This window comes from Cyprinus carpio, chromosome B6 (genome assembly GCF_018340385.1).
Source record: "Cyprinus carpio isolate SPL01 chromosome B6, ASM1834038v1, whole genome shotgun sequence".
NCBI lineage: Eukaryota > Metazoa > Chordata > Actinopteri > Cypriniformes > Cyprinidae > Cyprinus > Cyprinus carpio.
The window spans coordinates 28,684,666-28,703,674 of record NC_056602.1 but is presented as its reverse complement, the minus strand read 5'-3'; the positions used below and the strand labels follow the sequence as shown (position 1 = coordinate 28,703,674).

Genomic DNA, 19,009 nt, shown 5'->3' with positions numbered 1-19,009 from the left:
TACTGGCAGCTCAACTCAGAGACTATTTTTGAACATGTATTTTAAAAAATAATATTATTATTTTTATAACGTATTATTTTCATATATAATTTACACGTTATTTTATTTATTATTTTCTTGTTTTATTATATGTATATGCATTTGTAGAGTTTTTCCAAACCGTTTAAACCAAGCTTTTGACTGTCGTGGAAAATATCCCTGAATTTTAAAATGGTGTTTACTATTTTATTTTTTTATTTTTTTAAATGAAATTCAGATAGTGAATATACATTTTATGCTCTTTTCTACAATATTTAATAGCTAATTATTGTTCTTGTGTGCAGTGATGTCCGATTTGCGAGTCACTGCGAGTTGATTGAGTCTGTTCTGAATGATTCATTAGCGAATTGGTCTGCGTTTGAATCATTTTTAAGAATCCGTATCTAACGACTGGAAAGGTCACAGTAATTCATCGGCCAAAAGTGTGGGATCCCTAATAAATGTAAGCACTAAATCTGATGACTCTAAATCAGTTATGAAGCTAATCTGAGCGCTGATTCGAGGTGCTGAACTCAATCAGTGCTTTCCTTCTGCGTCCTCTTTTTGTCAATTAGGTGTTTGCCAGAAAGACGTGGCCCAACTAGATGAATATCGAAAGGTCACGGCTCTGCGCTCTTTAATAAATGATTGGTTTCTCGACCCGATCAATGACGCATCTCAGTATTTACTTGAGCTCATCGCAGGGAGATGAGTGAATGGTAATGTCTCCGTTCCTGATGTTTTAGACTTCAGAAAGGGATTTGTTGCCTTCGTTGATGATGTGTGCTGTATTTATGAGAAGGAGAGAAGATTTACAGGCCCAGTCGAGTCACAGTGACCTCCTGCTTTTACTCAGCAGAAACTCCTGGTGTCTGTGCCGGATGTATTTATCAGTGAGTCTTGCTCTAGCGCTGGAGCTGACGGTGATGTACGTTCTTCATGACGGATGGCTCCTGTGCCTGTATGCAAGTCCATTAGTTGAGCTGTTGCTGGAGTTTTTCATAGTATTTTGCTGTTTGTCTGTGTTTGTCGCATTCATACATCTGCCGCTTCAGTTCTGGGAACTTCACACCTGCTTTGTTTCTCACTTACAGCCTGCAGTGTGTTCAGGTTGTGGTTGTTTCTTCTATTAGGAAAGCGATTGGGTGTTTTGTGTGTGTGTGTGTGTGTGTGTGTGTGTGTGTGTGTGTGTGTGTGTGTGTGTGTGTGTGTGTGTGTGTGTGTGTGTGCGTGCGTGCGTGCGTGTGTGTGTGTGTGTAAGTATGGCTTTTTTACAGTGACTAGTAAAATCTTGTTGAAAAAAGTCTCTTACTCTCACCAAGGCTGAAAGTTGGTGGGTTTTATGAATGACTAGTTGACTAATTGGTCTTAATTAAAGATCTTGTATAATTAGGCTGCTTTTAGGTTCATTTATCTGAAATAGAATGTTCTTGTAACAATGTAAATGTCTATTAAATGTTATTATTTTAATTATTAAATGTTATTATTTGTTAATTATATGTTAATTTTTATTTTATTACATATTATAAATACAAATTATATTGCTTTTGTATAGTGTCACTTTAATTTCGTTTTTAATTATTATTATTATTTAATTATTATTATCTTGTTTGTTTGTTTTTTTCTTATTTACTTTTTTACTTTATTTGTTTTCAAGTTTGTGGGTTGTTTGAATGATAAGTTGACTAATTGGTCTTAATTAAAAGTCCTGTATAATTTTACTTGTTTTAAGGTGAATTTATCTGAAACAGAATGTTCTTGTAACATTATAAATGTTTTCACTATCACTTTTGATTAATTTAATGCATCCTTGCTCAATAAAAGTATTTTTTTAAAAAAAAGTATATTATTATCAATTAAAATAACAAAATACATTATTATTATTATTATTATTGTTATTTTTTTTTACTGTTTCTTTTTAATTTCATTCTTTCTTTTTTTAAGTAATATTTAGTTTTCAACGTTTTGCTCTACCATTGTAGTACGCTGTCAAAACTGTGCTATTTTTAAATGTACCATTGTATGTAATATTTATACTAAGATTTGTACTAAGGTTACACACAACAGATAAGGCTCTGCCACACTTCCTTTATTTTCAGTAATACTAAATCAATGCATATCTTTATACAAGTTTGCATCTCAAACGTTTGGTCTCTGTGACTCTGTAGACAACACAGCCGGCATCAGGACGCAGCGCTCCGGATTCAACCGTCAGGAGCAGAACGTGTACCTGCTGCCCATCCTGGTGGTGGACAGCGGCCCTCCGGCCCTCAGCAGCACGGGGACCCTCACCATCCACGTGTGCGGCTGTGACACGGACGGAGCCATTCAGTCCTGCAACGCCACGGCCTACGTCATGTCAGCCGCGCTCAGCCCCGGCGCTCTCATCGCGCTGCTGGTCTGCATCCTCATCCTCATCGGTAAAGCCTTCACTTATCCACCTTATAGTCTTATAGGAGCATTATGAGTTATTCAATTCAGTGCATTCCTGACTGCGTGACTCTGTGGCACCGGTCTCATGCTGTATGCGTGTAATATTGTGTTGTGCTTCTAGTTTTGAAGCAGTGTGACAGATCTGACAGTGGGTTGAGTACTAACATCATGTAGCTTGACTGGTTGAACATCACCGAGGTCATGGGTTTGAATTCTAGGGAACAAAGAAACTGATGTAATTTATAGCTTGAATTCAGTGTTCACAGTGGATAAAAAAATATCTGCCGCATGAATAAATGCATGCCCCAAGTCACTAAATGTTTAAGCATAGTTTACTCATTTTTATCTCATGATCTTTAAAAACTCCTTTTAATTAATATTTTTTAATTAATTTAATTTGATTAAATTTTACATCATTATTATTAACATATAATAAAATTTTTGTACATCCACAAGTAAAGCAATTTTATAAATTTTATTATAAAATTACATTTATGTATGTTTTGGATAAAAAGTGTATAAAAAAGTTATAGCTCATACTGTATAAGTTAATTTGATTTATATATATATATATATATATATATATATCTATATATATATATATATATATATATAATTTAAATATTATAATAATTAATTTAATTTACTAATTTAAAAATGTATTTATTTTAAAATTCCTTTTTGTGATGCCAAAGCTAAAAAATAAAACGTTTTTCAAAATTATGTTTTATATCAACATATGTACTTATAACGGCGTCTTAATAACAAATAAAGTAATAAGAATATTAATTACAGTTATTATTCTAAAAATGTACAATTCTAAAATTATTCTAAAACGATGGAGGAAAAAAATAAAAATAAAGAATGAGTAGATGCCTCTAAATATTTATTTACACTTCTCGTCAGATAGCTATCCATTGATTTCCAATGTGTTTCCCATTCATTCATGCACACTCATGCATTTATTATCTGTGGTATGCTGTTTGTAGATATTAAGTGGTAAATAACCCAGAAGATTCCTTCGGCATTCATATACAGTAAGTATGTGATTGAATGTGTGCCTATGGGTCAATGATGTGAAAGAAAACGAGGGTCATTCATCTGTATACTCTCTTCTTTAACAAAACACAGGTGACCGACGGATCTCGAAGATGCAAGTATGTCCACTTGAGAATGTGCATTAATATCTGCATTCACAGAGCAATTAACAGAGGCTTTCATCAGTTATATGCATGGAGAGCAGCAGATATAGAGCATGTTTCATATGACTCCACGACTGCTGTAACTCTTTTAATAGCTCGTCATCATTCTTTAAAACCTGGGTACAAATGCGACAGCAGGCGAAAAACTAGAATGACCTAAAAGCTGATCAATATTTCATTCAGCATCCTCTGCAGTTGCTCATCCTCCGAAAGCTTTTGTTCACGCAGAGCGAACACACTGGGCAGATGACATGCAGCATCTCTGGTGGAGGACGGCTGAGTTAAGGGATGCTCAAAACGGATGTAGCCCTTGCTCGCAAAAAGAGCGGCATCAGCACCGCTGTCCCGGTGGAGTGCCGAGCTTTAAATAGAGCAGCCTTTCCAGACATCCACCGGTTCCCATGTACCGGAGCGGTGGACTGCACTTCTCTTGTCATCTCTGAAAGTTTTATGACTTTCTCCTGGCCTCAGTATATCTGTCTTTATTTCTCTCTTCTCCACTTAGTGCTTGTCCCATCCCGTCCCTCTCTCTCTCTCTTTCTCTCTCTCTCTCTCTCTCTCTCTCTCTCTCTTTCTCGGGAAAGTATGCAACATGAATTGTTCTCAGTCAGCTGAGCACGCTTCTGCTCATCTTTCCTGTGGTGAATCATTTATGGGTCATGTGCGGGTCATCACATGCAACTCATTTCTGTTTAATTAACCGTGTTTGCTAAGTCAAGCATTGCTATCACTATTTCTTGTATATTTGGTTAGGGGTTTTCAAAACTATTAACCTGAAGTATTAAAGCTTGTTGGGGAAAAGTGTGAAAATAATGTTACTTTTGTAAGTGATCAGGCGTAATATATATAAATATAGCAAACCTATAGACCAGATTATACTTTTACATTTTTGGTATAATTATAAAAAAAAAATAAAAAAAAAATTTATGTTTTAAGCTTTTTTATTTAAAATTGTATTTTTTTATTATTATCTATCTATTTACTGTTCTATTTTAATATAATTTTAGACTGTTATTTTTATTTTATTTGAGCTTGTTTTCACATATTTTTGCCTGTTTTATTCTATTTTAGTCTTTTTAATCTAAATGTAATCAAACGTTATATTTGGAGACATAATTCATAATAATTTCATCTTCTATTCTATGCTGTTCTGTTCTATATTATTTTCAGTCCTGGCTTTTGATTGGTCAATTTTTAAGTAACATAGACGGCCATACCTTACTCCTTTTATATTGTTTTATGCAAAAAAAAAAAAAGAATACAATAATACAAATAAATAAATAAATAATATATATATATATATATATATATATATATATATATATATATATATATATATATATATATATATATATATATATATTATTTATATCTTTTAAACTTTTGAATTTTTAGTTATTTTTTAATTATCTATTTAAAAATATATATATTTTGTTTTATTTATTAATTTGTTTTCATTATGTGTGTATATTTGTTTTTATTTCACTTTATTTTATTTTAGCTTATTTCAATCTATTTTAATCTAAATGAAATCAATATTTTGAAACCACAGAGGCTCTTTTCATGCAATACTGTAAATACAGTAAAGCCACCTAGCATTCACATAGCAATTCCCTGGCATCCACTCCCACCACTGAGTTTTTGCAAGGACAAACATCACTTACATTTTCATACATGTCTCATCATTTAGTCATTAGTTTGAATGTGTTGTGCGACTCAAATATGTGTGCGAAGCACCTCAAAATTGATATCTAATTAATAATTCAATTTAATTGTTGTCCCAAAGGATTTGAAATGAACATCAATTAAAACTGAAGCAGTGCTGTGAAGCTGAAAGGCAGAAATGGCTGAAAGTTTAATGCTGGTTGTTTTAAATCTGTGATGTCTGAGAGCACAGTTTGCATGTGAATGTTTAGCAGCACTGAATAATCATTGATGAGCACTGAGAACACTTGCAGCCACCTTCAAATCCCAGATGGACAAATACAATTCATACCCAGATTATGGAACATCTGTGTTCTAGCCAAATATTCTAGCAGTCTGTTGTACCATATTCCTTTATTTTATTCATAAAATTAAACAGATAAAATTCATAGTGGGATTATGGCTCGAAAGTCTCTGTTCAGTTGTAATCTAGTTGCTCTTCTTCTGGTCTAGTCTTGATGTAATGGAAAGTTTCACCAGTATGTCTCCTCTTCATTGAGTGTGGACAGATCTCATGACATCCCTCGCCTTCCTCGAACGCCGCTCCGTTCCTATTAGATCAATTTGCAGCATGATAAGGAGGGAATGAAAACAAATCTCTGCCTAATTAGCTTCAAACAAACAACCCCTCAATCAGTTCATTCTGCGGGTGACGTGATAAATCCATATGGGCGCAGCAAGGCATCTGCACACATCCGTCCCAATTACAGCCCATCTGCCATGATGGGAGTCCTGGCCACCCGCCGCCCAAGGGTAAATTAGCCGTCTTGTCAGGTCCGCTTAACCGAACATCTGCATGGCAAGAAGTCGCAACATGTTTCACAAGGGCAGGTACATAATGCGCTTCTTCACCCGATACCTTGAGAGCGGAGGCCGGATTCACAGCTCAGTCCAGATGTAGGATGTTGGGAAAAAGAAGTCGTAAGCAGGGGTGTGCGATACTATCGTAATTGTTGTTTTAATGAATTGCGAGCTGACATCATGGATATGTCACTCACTCAAGCAAAGAAAAAAAAAAAAACACGTCTTAAAAAAGTCCAAAAGCATTCACTGCATGATGAAACCTATTAGAATATAGTTAGAATGTCACTGTAATTCAAATTATGAAAGCAAAAAATATATCCCAGTGTGGGTTTTTTGTTTTATATTTATATAGTTAACTCTTTCCCCACCATTGACGAGTTTTTATGGCTTTTCGTGTTTTCACTGTTATACACTCGGGGGCGCTATTACACATCTTCTGAACGAGTACAAAACCTCCCGAACAAAAACACAGGTAAACAGGATGGAGAAACTAGCGATCTCTTATGTAAACAGATGCATATTAAACATAATGCGATCATCAGCAATAGACAGCATATAAATGAAAACTGCATGATGTTACGGAGTAAAATGATGATCCAGGAAGTTGTATATGTCTGTGCAAGCTTTGGAGGTGTTGATGGAAGCGATTTACTGGATTTATGCTTTGATAATCGTACTGAATATTATCCAGATGTAGTTTTAGATAAAAATTTGATTTTCTCACCTTTTTGCTCAAAATTATAGAGTTTTATGAAACCCACCTATATTCAAGTGTTGATAAAAAAAAAGCTGGAATAAAAAGTTTTTTTTTTTTTTTTTATTAGAAGTAGAGGCTTTGGTCTTTATTTTGGTGTATTGCATATTCAAATATTCATACAGCAAAATATACTGTAGACCATCAAATTTTAGTGAAAATCATCAAAATCGCTGGCGGTGGCTGGCAACTGTTTTCAAAAATGCTGGCGGGGAAAGAGTTAAGTAACATCATACAACTGACAGTGCTGTTTTCCTAAATATTCTAAATCAGTCACTTTAAACTAATCATTTGAGTTAGTGATTCATTAATAAAGACCATCACTTGCTTTGTTTCTAAATGAATCACCAATTTTAAACAGATCATTTGAGTCAGTGATTTGGGGACAGCCACTTGCTTGCATTCTAAATGAATCAGCTGTTTTGAGCTAATAATTTGAATCAATGATGTAATGATCCATTCTTAAAGACACAGTCACTAGCTTTATTTTAAATGTTTTAAACAAAACGTTTGAATGATTGATTCAATGAATCAATCATTATGACACAGTCTTGCCGTAAACTTCTGGCAGTTTTAATGTTATATTCATTTATCCATGATGACAGGCCTAAACCAGCCAAATTAACAGCACAAAAACGCACTCAGGAAAATATTGTTTAATTATCATTATCAAAAAAAAATAAAAAGTCACAATAAATGTCAAGATATAATTTTTTCCCAATATCACACACACTAAGCCCTTCTAATGATTCAATTCTTGTTCATTTTAAACTGGTCTATGCAATCGATGCATGCAATCCCCTAATGTGTCTAAAGACTAGTCTGCATGCATGCATCTCATGCCGTCTTCACAGGAATTAGCACATTTAGTATGCATCATGCACTGCAAATGCAGTCTGTGTAACTCAATTCACTTTACCTGGCTCGTGGCCATTTAGAGTCCTTGATCATGCCAGAATTGAAGAATAACATAAAGGGAGAGCGTGGTCAAAGACTTATCCCCCAGAGGCTTATGGAAAAATACTGAATCAAAGAGCCAGAGAGCGTCTTCCTATCCGCGACATTATTTGCTCGGGTGTTTTTAGCCATTTGCTGGTGAGTAAACAATTGCAAAACGGCCTATCCCGAATCGGTTATGTAGATTAATATGCCTGCCATCTTTTCTCCTCCCAACATGTTTAGGGTAGATAAACGCTGACAGCGAGTGCTGGCTGAAAGACATAAACAGTAGTAAGTAATCATAAAGACTTCTCGCCGGTTTATCCTGTGAAAGCGAAGTTATGAAACTCCAGGTGCGGGCTACGGCTGCTGAATTGGAAATTGCTGTGTCTGATTTATTTGTCATTTCCGGAAAGGGCCAGAGCACGTTGTTCATTTTCTGCCTTGTTTGTATGCCACTTTGTCAGTTTTCATATGGTTGGAGCCGCTCGTAAAGCTCGGCGTTAGACGGATGGTCCACAGCGAGCAAAATTAGCTTCAACTACACAGCTAGAGCCTTCATAATGTGCTTTCATACTTTAATACACTGTTATGTGTTCCCATCTACCACAAAAGCCATCCATAAAGCAAGCTTCCCAGTGCAGTCTGGGCTCTAAATATATAGTTTTGTCCTCAAATACACTTTATCTTTTGCTTATGTAACTCATAAGCTTTACTTTTGGAAGGTTATAGGGCGTGATTGGCTGCAATCTGACAGACGCATGGAGAGTGACACATGTTTTCTCAGAATCTGCAGTGCTTGGTAAGGAAGGCAATGGTATTAATATTCCTCTTGCTTAAGGATGGGGATTTGATCAAACCCTGCACAAAGTTTGATATCAAAATGTGACTTTTGTGGCTTCAATTTGTCTATTAGCTTTGAGGCCAACTACAATGGGATTTAAAAGTCTGAGAACACATTAAAAATGAGATTCAAATTCATATTTAAGCCTGGAGACAGAAAAAAAAGGTTTTAAAATTATGTGAAATATATTTTGGTTTGTGCACTAGTATTTCTAGATAACTAAACAAATATAAGTATGCAAATTTTCAATTCAACTTTTTTTTAAATTTAATTTTCTACAGTTATTCTGATAATATAAACTGTAATTAATATATTTTATTGCATTTTCACTAGTGGTCTCATTTGGACCCCATGAGGTCATGACAAGAAAAGATTAGATTAGATTCTTATACAGCATATATTCATTGATGGGAGAGTTGTTAAGCAAACTTGAGCTACTGACAAAGTATTTCAGGCTGATGTGTGTCAAGTAGTAGTCAAAGAGCATATGAAATAAAATGTTTACTGCCAAATTCTAACGCTTTTATACATTATACAACAGAAAAGAAGGTGAAAGAGAAGTCCTTTTCATCTTAATAAAGAAAAAAGTGAGGGTAGTTCTAAAATTTACATATTTCAAAATATATTTAGGAAAGTAAGGCTTGGATTAATTAGAGCATGAACTTTTCTAACTCATTAAAGACTGTATTGAAATAAATGTAAATCTGAGGCAATGTTTCTTAAAATGCAGGTTTTTTGAGCACTTTTGGGTTCTTTTTCTACTATTGCATAAACGGTTGTCTGAGAGCTTTCATCCCAGTCATTCGTCCTCAAACGGAAAGATGAAAGAAATCCTTCCCTGACCCCAGACATTACCCTCTCAAGATTAGAACGCCAGTCAAGACAATGGCGCTCTTATTACATTAATAATTATGTAAAATGGATAGCCTTTGATCAGACATGTGCCTCTAGAGAAAACATGCTTAATGAAATATTCAGGTGATCACTTTGCACCGCAGACATTATATATTGAGTTTATGCATCATGATTTGTGCATCGTTGCCGCTAAAGACCTGTTGAAATCAAAAAGGCTTTTAGTAGCCAACAGGCAGTGCTGGGTAGATTAGGGTACTTATATAATGTAATCTGACTTTTTTCTGATTACTTTTGGATTACGTCGATTTAAATATGCTCAAATGCTATGTGTCCTCTCAATTTTCTGTGTAATTATAGCCAGTGTTTTCTGTGATATTCTGATATTTAGATTTTATTCTGGTCTGTTGGGCCAGAAAATCATAAATCCGATCGCTTAGAAGAGTAGCAGCTTGATTTGAGGTATAAATCATGTCCATAGTGCAAACGGTGTGGATGCATGGAGTTTAATACCTTGAGTCTTGGGTTTGTGCATGCAGCTAACTTTTGAACAGTCAATCTCAAAACCTCCTGGTGCAATAACCTACATTCCTAAATTGCTGCTTTTGTCTCCAGTTTTAGGAGGCTTAAAACAGATGCATGGATGGATTTAGGTCAGACCTTTTATTCTAACCGGATATCCATATTAAATACATCAACGTTTCCCAGATTGGAATTTGTTGGCATTTTATGACCGAAAAGAGTCTGTAAATGCTGCAGTGAATATTGCCGTCGATTCTGTGTTTATGTAAACAACACTGACAGATGAAATGCAAGAAAGATGCTGTACAATCACAAACGCAGAGGATAATTAACATAATTCAGCTGAGATTAAGGGTTCATTGATTTATTGAGAGGGATGCTGCTTTTGTTTTCTGACTCATTAATTTATTAAATGATCCATCTCAATTGTTTGCCTTTTCAATTCACATTTAATTCCTCATTCATATCTGTGCTGCACCTCGCAGCAGAGCTTTGTGAACGTCTCATTTATTTGTAATCCTTTCTGCCCTTCTCCTCTCAATCACATATTGTTAGTGGATGAAGACAATGGGATGGCAGATAGATCATTTAATAACTGGTCTCAGATGCTAATGAATAATGCAATCGTTTGAGGGCACTTAACTCCGCCTTAAAATGCTATTGACCAATATGTGTGTGTGTGTGTGTGTGTGTGTGTGTGTGAGTGTGAGTGTGTGTATATATGCAGTGAGTTTATTTTACCACTGACTGGATATGAAGCACATTTTAGCAAAAATAACACAATTCAGTTTATTCTAACACAAGCAGCAGTAACCAAAAGAGGCGGGGTTTAGCAAAGGGTCAATTCTAATAGAAACTGCAGTGAGATTATTTTGTCAAGCGTTGTTCTGATGATGCAGTAGTTGAAATGCTACAGAAAGGACAAGTCTCTCGTTGAAATTAAGATGTGGTTTGTAATAAGTCCCCTTGCCAGGTTGGGTTTGTTAATATCCTCCTCGTGTTGTGGTGTGATCCGCTGAGGAAAGTCGACTGCTGCTGTACAAGAAGCGGCTCAGTTGTTTACTGAGGAGTCAATTTGAGGTTAATGGATTTTCCTTTTTCCTATTTGAGACAATTTGGTTTTCTAATAAGTAATTTTCTAGGAAACTCTGATGCTTGACACTTTCATAGGCTTTGCATATTTTAAATAAATTTATTAATTTGTCATAATTCATGAAAAGTGATGTTGAGGCATATGTTAACAAAGCTCCCCTTTAACATTACATTTTCCCCTAAGATTAAAAGGTTAATTTAGTTTATTTTCCTCACCGCTGTGCTCTCGATTTGCATTGTAAGGTTAAAGTCACGAATCCACAATGTATCTTTATTTTTTAGTGTTTTTGGAAGAACTCTCTTCTACTCACCAAGGCTGCATTTATTTGAACTAAAATACAGTAAAAATATTATTCAAATTTAAAAGAGCTGTTTTGTATGTGAATATCTGATAAAATGTAATTTATTTCTGTGATCAAAGCTGTATTTTCAGCATCATTACTCCAGTCTTCAGTGTCACATGATCTTCAGAAATCATTCTAATATTGCTGCTCACTGCTCAAGAAACATTTCTAATTATTATCAATGTTGAAAACACTTGTGCTGCTTCATATTTGTGTGGAAACCTTGATACATTTTATTCAGGATTTTTTGATGAATAAAAGTTTAAAAAAGAAAAGAATTTATTTGAAAAAGAACCTTTTGTAACATAATTTTCTTTACTGTAGCTTTTGATCAAATTAATGCATGCTGAATAAAATTAATTTATTTGAAATTACTTGAGGTCTGCATACAGTATAAACTTAGTAAAGGTTTATTTATTGTTATTGTTGTTGTTTACTACATTTTACTCTTATTGTTGTTTTACTGGTTTAAAAAAAAAAAACATTATGGGTCAGATTTACTAAAAGCTTACGCCGATGCAAACTGTCTTTTGGCGTTAAAATATTACTGTCAGGATTTAACTAAAGACGCGCAGTGACGAGTTTGCACTGAAAAGGTGTGGACACAGTTATTTTTAGCATCTGACCTTATTGAATATGTATTTGTAGGAGATTCCCTTTCAGACGCAAAATTTATGGGAGGAGATTATTAAAATGAATCACGCAACGCGATCAAATTCGTCAAACTACTGGTATTTGCGCCTTTATTTAACACCCAAAAAAAGCATGTCTTAAACCAGCCTCTAATTTGCGCTGCTCTTGGTAGATTGCGCTGGTCATTATGGAAATGATCTGGATGTGTCGGTGTTCTTAAATGTGCGCATTGTCAGTAAATCACACCCCTCCCATCGGTGCTTTTATGGAATTGCGCTCTAACACTAATTTGCCCAGTTTAGTAAATCTGGCCCTATCTGTCTAAATCTCTCCTCATTACTTCACTGCGTCTGAAAGTTCACAATGTCTTTGAAGGTCAATTGCAATCAATCGTCTTTTTGGACTTTCAGAGTACGATGAACTTTTCCATTTCAAAAGATCAAGGAAGATTTGATTCTTCATAACATGATGTCTATTCTAACCTCAGGCCTACTGAATAAAGTTGTCTTGCTTGTCTCTCGTTGTTCCTTTAGTCCTGGTGCTGCTGATCCTGACCCTCAAGCGTCACAGGAAGGGCCAGCGCATGTCCGAAGACGAGGAGGACATGCGGGACAACGTCATTAAATACAACGACGAGGGCGGCGGCGAGCAGGACACCCAGGCGTACGACATGAGCGCCTTGCGCAGCCTCTACGACTTCCCCGAAGTCAAAAACTCAGACTCGGGCCCCGAGCTGCACCCGGTCCCACAGTGGATCCAGAACAGAGTGGTTGGAGACGGCGGCCCGGCTGATTTCACGGTTTTCAAAGGCTATATACGCAAGAAAGTGGAGCAGGCGGACGCAGACTTATCGGTGCCGCCGTACGACTCGTTCCAGACTTACGCTTTCGAGGGCAGCAGCTCGCCGGCTCTCTCGCTAAGCTCCATCCATACCCTGTCCACCACCTCGGAGCAGGACTTCTCGTACCTCAGCGACTGGGGGCCGCGCTTCAGGCAGCTGGCTGGATATTACGCCCCGGCCCAGCCTGAGGAAGAAGGGTCCTAGCACCATCCTCTGATCAACATCCCGTTCCCAGAGTCGTTTTTTTCTCTCCCTGTAGTTCCGCATTGACGTTTTTTGGATCCCAGTCAGTCCGGAGAGTTTTAATGTCACCCGTTACACTTTGTAAAGTGACTTCTCTTCTTGTAGAAAAGTTCAGGACAAATATTGAAGGAGAAAAGCACTAGGTCGTGTGCTGGGCAAACCTCCAACATCTTCTCACCTGTCAGCGAGAGCAAGAGGAACGGGGCCGTGCCATATGCACCACGAAGAACACTCATTCTTTGCTCTTTTTGTGATTTCTTTGCCCATCTGTGGAGATAAATGACTTCAAGTCAGTGGGACCCGGACAGATACAGTGAAAAGAGTTTTTAAGTACCTACATTAAAAAAAGAAAAAAAAAAAGTATTTATTTAAAGAAAAATGAACATACAAAAAAAAAAAGTAAAACAATATTTATGTATTTATTGCTTTCTATTTATTTATTTATTCATCCTGGCAATGGACTGAAATACAAATTCTGACAATTTTCTGAAGAATTTGTCAGGGTGACAGACAAGGACTGAATATCGTGTGGGTAAAAAAATTAAAAAACCTGAGTTGGGGTGGGATTGCTAAAAGGAGTTGGCAAACTATCAGTGACAGTAAATCAGTCTTGAAAATATTTGTATTTATTTTTTAGAAACTCTTTTTGTAAAATACGAAGTGATTCTGCTGGAGAAAAGTAACTGCTGTTGAGGTGAATCTCACAAAAACTTGTCTAGGTCACACTTCACCCACAAATCAAGAGAATAAAATAAGAAATGGCATTTTGCTTGGAGAAGATGCAGTCTATTTTAATTGTGTTTATGACAAATAAGTTTTATTTCCCAAAGTTACTTTAATGCAACTTTTTGTATTCATTATTCCCAATAAGATTATCTGGAATATATAATAGTTGAATATTGGTAAATCACAGTCATTTGTATTGCATTAATGAGAATTTGGTGAAAATGTGCTTAATTGTCATAATAATGTAACAATAGGCTTCATTTACTTTCTGCAAAATATATTTGTTTTGTTCTTTAGGTTTTGGAGTGAAATGTGATTCTTTGACAGGTTTTGTGAGCATTGGTTTTGTCTTGTCATACATTTTGTGTGTTGTGTTGCTTTTTAACTAATTATCCAGATCACTTGTTGTGGATGTTGCGTTCGCATTGAATCGGTTTTCAAGGGAAGTTCTGAAAGACAAGACAACATGGCACAATGCACAACAAGAAACAAACGAGACCATCTGCCAGGTTCTTTATCCATTCTTTTTTAGATAACCCTGATATACATGTTCATTGATGATTTGTGCGTGTTGTTTCCAGATTGCTTTCCTTTTGGTGATTTGATTGTTTTTTGATCATTCTGTGTTGGGCTGAGGATGATGAACTTGAGACGGGGAGCAGCGGTCCTGTTTTTCCTTGAACCAGCAACCCTTAAATGTCCACCCAAAATGCAGATGTATGGCTAAAAATACAATTGAATTCATCAATAAATATTTACGGTTTTACAAGAATTTTCTTTGGTGATTTTTTGGGACACAAAAGAGTGCGTACTGGATGATGAATCACATGGAAACATATCCAGGTCACATTTTAGCCCAAAATCAAAAGAAAGAGAGAAACAAGACAGCATTTGTTGTTGTTTTCCCCTGTTTTGGTTCCAAATTCTCGTCTCTGTTAAGCATCTTTATTTGTTTGTTTTGTCATTTTTATTGTTCTCAGTGGTGATTCTCATTACTGTAATAAATTTTTAAAACACTATAATAAATGTACTTTGTAATATAAAATTTTCATAAATTGATGGCAACATTAGAAATATATCTGTGATGTATAAATAATTTAAATATTTATTTTTTGCTTTACAATAATGAGAATTTGGTGAGAAAATTTTCAAGTTATACAAAAAATGAATATTTGCTGAATGTACTCACCTTTGGGCCATTCAAGATGATGACTTTGTTTCTTCATGAGATTTGGAGAAATGTAGTATTGCATCACTTGCTCAGCAATGGATGCTCTGCAGTGAATGGGTGCCATCAGAATGAGAGTCCAAACAGCTGATAAAAACATCACAATAATCCACACCACTCCAGTCCATCAATTAACATCTTGAAAAGCCAAAAGCTGTGTGTTTGTAAGAAACAAATCCATCATTTAGACGTTTTATCATCAAATTGTTAATCAGGAGAGAAATCTGCACAGATTAATCTGCACCGTTTACAACCCATTCACTGCAGATGAAGAAACAAACTAGTCTACATCTTGACAAGCACCGTTTACAAGCCAAAAACAGCTCCAAACAAATAGGTGGGTGGATTTTGATGTGAGAGACGACAGGAACCGTCTTTTTCACTGGAGGACGCATTATTATTTATTATGGATTTTTTTTTTTTTTTTTTTTTTTTTTTTTTTTTTTTTTAGTTAAAACATCTTAAAGATGGATTTGTTTCTTTTGGCTTCAAAAGACATTAACATATGGACTGGAGTGGTGTGGATTACTTGTGGATTATTGTGATGTTTTTATCAGCTGTTTGGACTCTCATTCTGACGGCACCCATTCACTGCTGATGTAATACTACATTTCTCCAAATCTGATGAAGAAACAAACTAGTCTACATCTTGGATGGTCTGAGGGTGAGCACATTTTCAGCAAGTTTTCATTTTTGGGTGAATTATGGCTTTAATCTATGGCTTTTTCATCATTTTGTTATGCTTTTTTTCTGATTTTGCATGGAATTTTGACCCGGATGAGGTGATGTTGACAGTGATGTTGAATACAGGGATGTTGCTTTAACACACAATGTAGCAGCAGATGTTCTCATTTTACTGGAGCTTGTTTTTGCTTTCAGCCGTGGCAGCGTTTGATGGATGAGCTCTTATGGCAGTGTATAAACCTACACACGTCAGCGGCCACCCAGAGCAAGTCTAGACAGACTTTTCAAAACACAGCGTTCGTTCAGATTCAAAATAGTTCAAACACAGATAGGAAGGACATCAAAACAGCCTGCAATTGTAGAAAAAGTGCAAGGCTAATGCAGGCTGGAGATAGAATCATACCGTAGATGATTCATCCAATCACCTCATGTTTTATTAAAAGGTAACAGGTAAATGACAGAATGGAATGACGTATTCTTTGACCGTGATCTTCATTGACAGTCGTCCACGCAGGATCATTATGCTGTTAAAGGAATGCCGAAGCCCCACAGCCATAATGAAATCCTCATCAAGCAAATGTCACGGAGAGGCAGCCGCTGACTAATGCAATGACAGACGAGCAAAAGAACAAGAGTGTGTATCGCTCCGAGGCAACGTGTGTGTGTGTGTGTGTGTGTGTGTCTGTGTGTGTGTGTGTGTGTGTGTGTGTGTGTGTGTGTGTGTGTGTGTGTGTGTGTGTCTGTGTGTTTGTGCATGTTTTGTCCTTGTTTTTAATTTAAAGTACACAGACTCATTCCTCTGTCAACATTCCCTGGAAAACATTCTAAGCATCATACTGTGAATTAATGATTGATACTCAGTTTATCAAGTATTATATACTATTTTTTTTTATTTTATATATATATATATATATATATATATATATATATATATATATATATATATATATATATATATAGTATTTATTTATATTTTGAATTAACTGATATTTTTATTTTTCATTTTTATCTTAGATCATTTTAATAATTATGTTGTATGTGTTTTTGTCATTTTTAAGTTTGTTATATATATATATATATTATATATATATATATATATATATATATATATATATATATATATATATATATATATATATATTAGTTTTAGTAACAGTTATATTCCAGTTTATTTCAGCTAAGGTTTAAGTACTGTAAGTTTATATTTCAGCTTTATTTCAATTAATGAAAACAATTTTTAAGTTGTTTAAGTTTAAGTTTGTCCACATAATATTAGTATTTTATTTTATTTCAACTTTTTCATGCAATTATTTGTAGTGATATCAGTTTGTTGATGCTGAACTTGTCATTTAATGGGGCATTTTTCATTTTCATTTTATGGGTGGCATTTCATATCAGCGTTTTGCATTTGCATTGTATTAATATTTTATAGTACTTTTAGAATTTATTAATATTTTTTATATTTTATTTTTATATTTTCAGTTTTCAGTCTCACTTTTAGGATTGTTTTAGTAATTTTGTTATGTGCTTTTGGCATTTAAATTATAATTTGTCATTAAATGTAATTTTTAGCTTTATTTTATTTCAGTGTTAAGCATTTCAGTATTTAAAATTATTTTATTTCAGTTAGTTGCTAGAGTTTTTTTTTATTTTTAATTTTTTTATCTAATATTTATATTTTATTCCAGGTTACTTTCAGAAAAAATCTTAAAAGTTTTGCAACACTATATTTCAATTAATGGAAACATTTAGATTTTTTTAGTTTTAGTTAACAATAACAACACACTTATAAAGTATTTAATATGTATATCCACTAGGTAGGAGTTGAGATGATTAGCATCAGCCCCACAGTGTGGATCCCCATAATAAAATCAACCAGAACAATTTCTATAATCGATTGTGCATTGAGACACAAATCGAATCCATCTACAAATATTGATATTAACGTGAAGTGGCGACAGAGCAGAACATCATTTAATGAAAACAGAGCCAGAATGATTGTCTGTGGAACAAACACAGTTATCTGCGTTTCAGATCGAGAAAGTCAACATGATCTGGAGGAGAACCAGGCTTCTGTGTTCATTCTTCATGAGAGAAATGATCAGCGATTGTTTGCTCCATCAGGATTTGTTTGCGAACAGTTATCAACTTAGATATCCGTTGAGTCGCTCTGATAGAACATAGGAATCCATCTGCATGGATACTCAGTGTACTGATGGACTTGAATAAGAAACTTACACACTCACGTCAGTCAACACAGGTCTGGTGATTCGAGTCTAGAATCTGATTGGATGAGCCATGCTTGAAGATGTGCTAAATAACTAATATACACAGACCTCTATAGATGCATAAATCATCAGCAGTCATTTCTGCTATATTTGGCAGAATAATAGATAATTGTGATTGTTATATAGCTCATATAGTTTGTTCAGCCCAAAATGTAAATTAATTTACTCGCCCCCAAGTTGTTCTGAATAATGCATGTATGACTTTCTGTCTTGTGTTAAACACAAAAGGAAGCATTTTTAAGCATGTTTACAATTTTGTTTTTGCATACAAAGGAAATACAGTGTTTTTAGAGTAAATAGTGAATAAAAGGGGTATTTAAAATTTCAAAATACTATATTCCAGACCCTCTAAACTTCTCTGAGGTTCCTGAAGTTTAAAATGTTTTTGAAAGATGTCTCTTTTGCTCACCAGGGCTACATTTAATATTGTGAAATATTATTACAATTTAAAATAACTGTTTTCTGTTTGAATGTACTGTAAAATGTCATTTATTCTAGTTATGCAAATCTGAATTTTCAGCATAATTACTTCAGTCTTCAGTGTCACGTGAGCCTTTAGAAATCATTCTAATATGCTGATTTGCTGCTCAAGAAACATTTCTGATTATTATCAATGCAATTTACTCACATGTGTAAAAGATGTGGCAGGAATAGTACAGTGAGGGTTGAATGGCCTGTGTGTGTGTTCTTCTTGTGCAGTAAGTCTAATAGTAGAATGATTGTAGCACATGACATTTTTTGGTGTAGGTGATTAGCTCAAAAAGTTATTATAGTTTACTAAACCTAAAACTAACTAATCAAATATTGCTTGCAATGAAAATAAATATGAACTCAAATAAAATATAAAAAGCAATCTTC

General features: G+C 34.9%; 1 protein-coding gene across 4 annotated transcripts in view; it reads left to right on the top strand.

The window, feature by feature from the left end:
- The window catches only part of LOC109092064 (cadherin-22), a 193,315-nt gene extending 178,581 nt beyond the window's left edge, over positions 1–14,734 (top strand). For all 4 annotated transcript variants that reach the window (XM_042726665.1, XM_042726668.1, XM_042726667.1 and 1 more), the window contains 2 exons: positions 2,187–2,438; positions 12,675–14,734. In XM_042726665.1, the coding sequence (XP_042582599.1) occupies positions 2,187–2,438; positions 12,675–13,186 (764 nt within the window). In that variant the 3' untranslated portion in view covers positions 13,187–14,734. The remainder of the gene's footprint in view (positions 1–2,186; positions 2,439–12,674) is intronic.
- Positions 14,735–19,009: the final 4,275 nt, after the last annotated feature.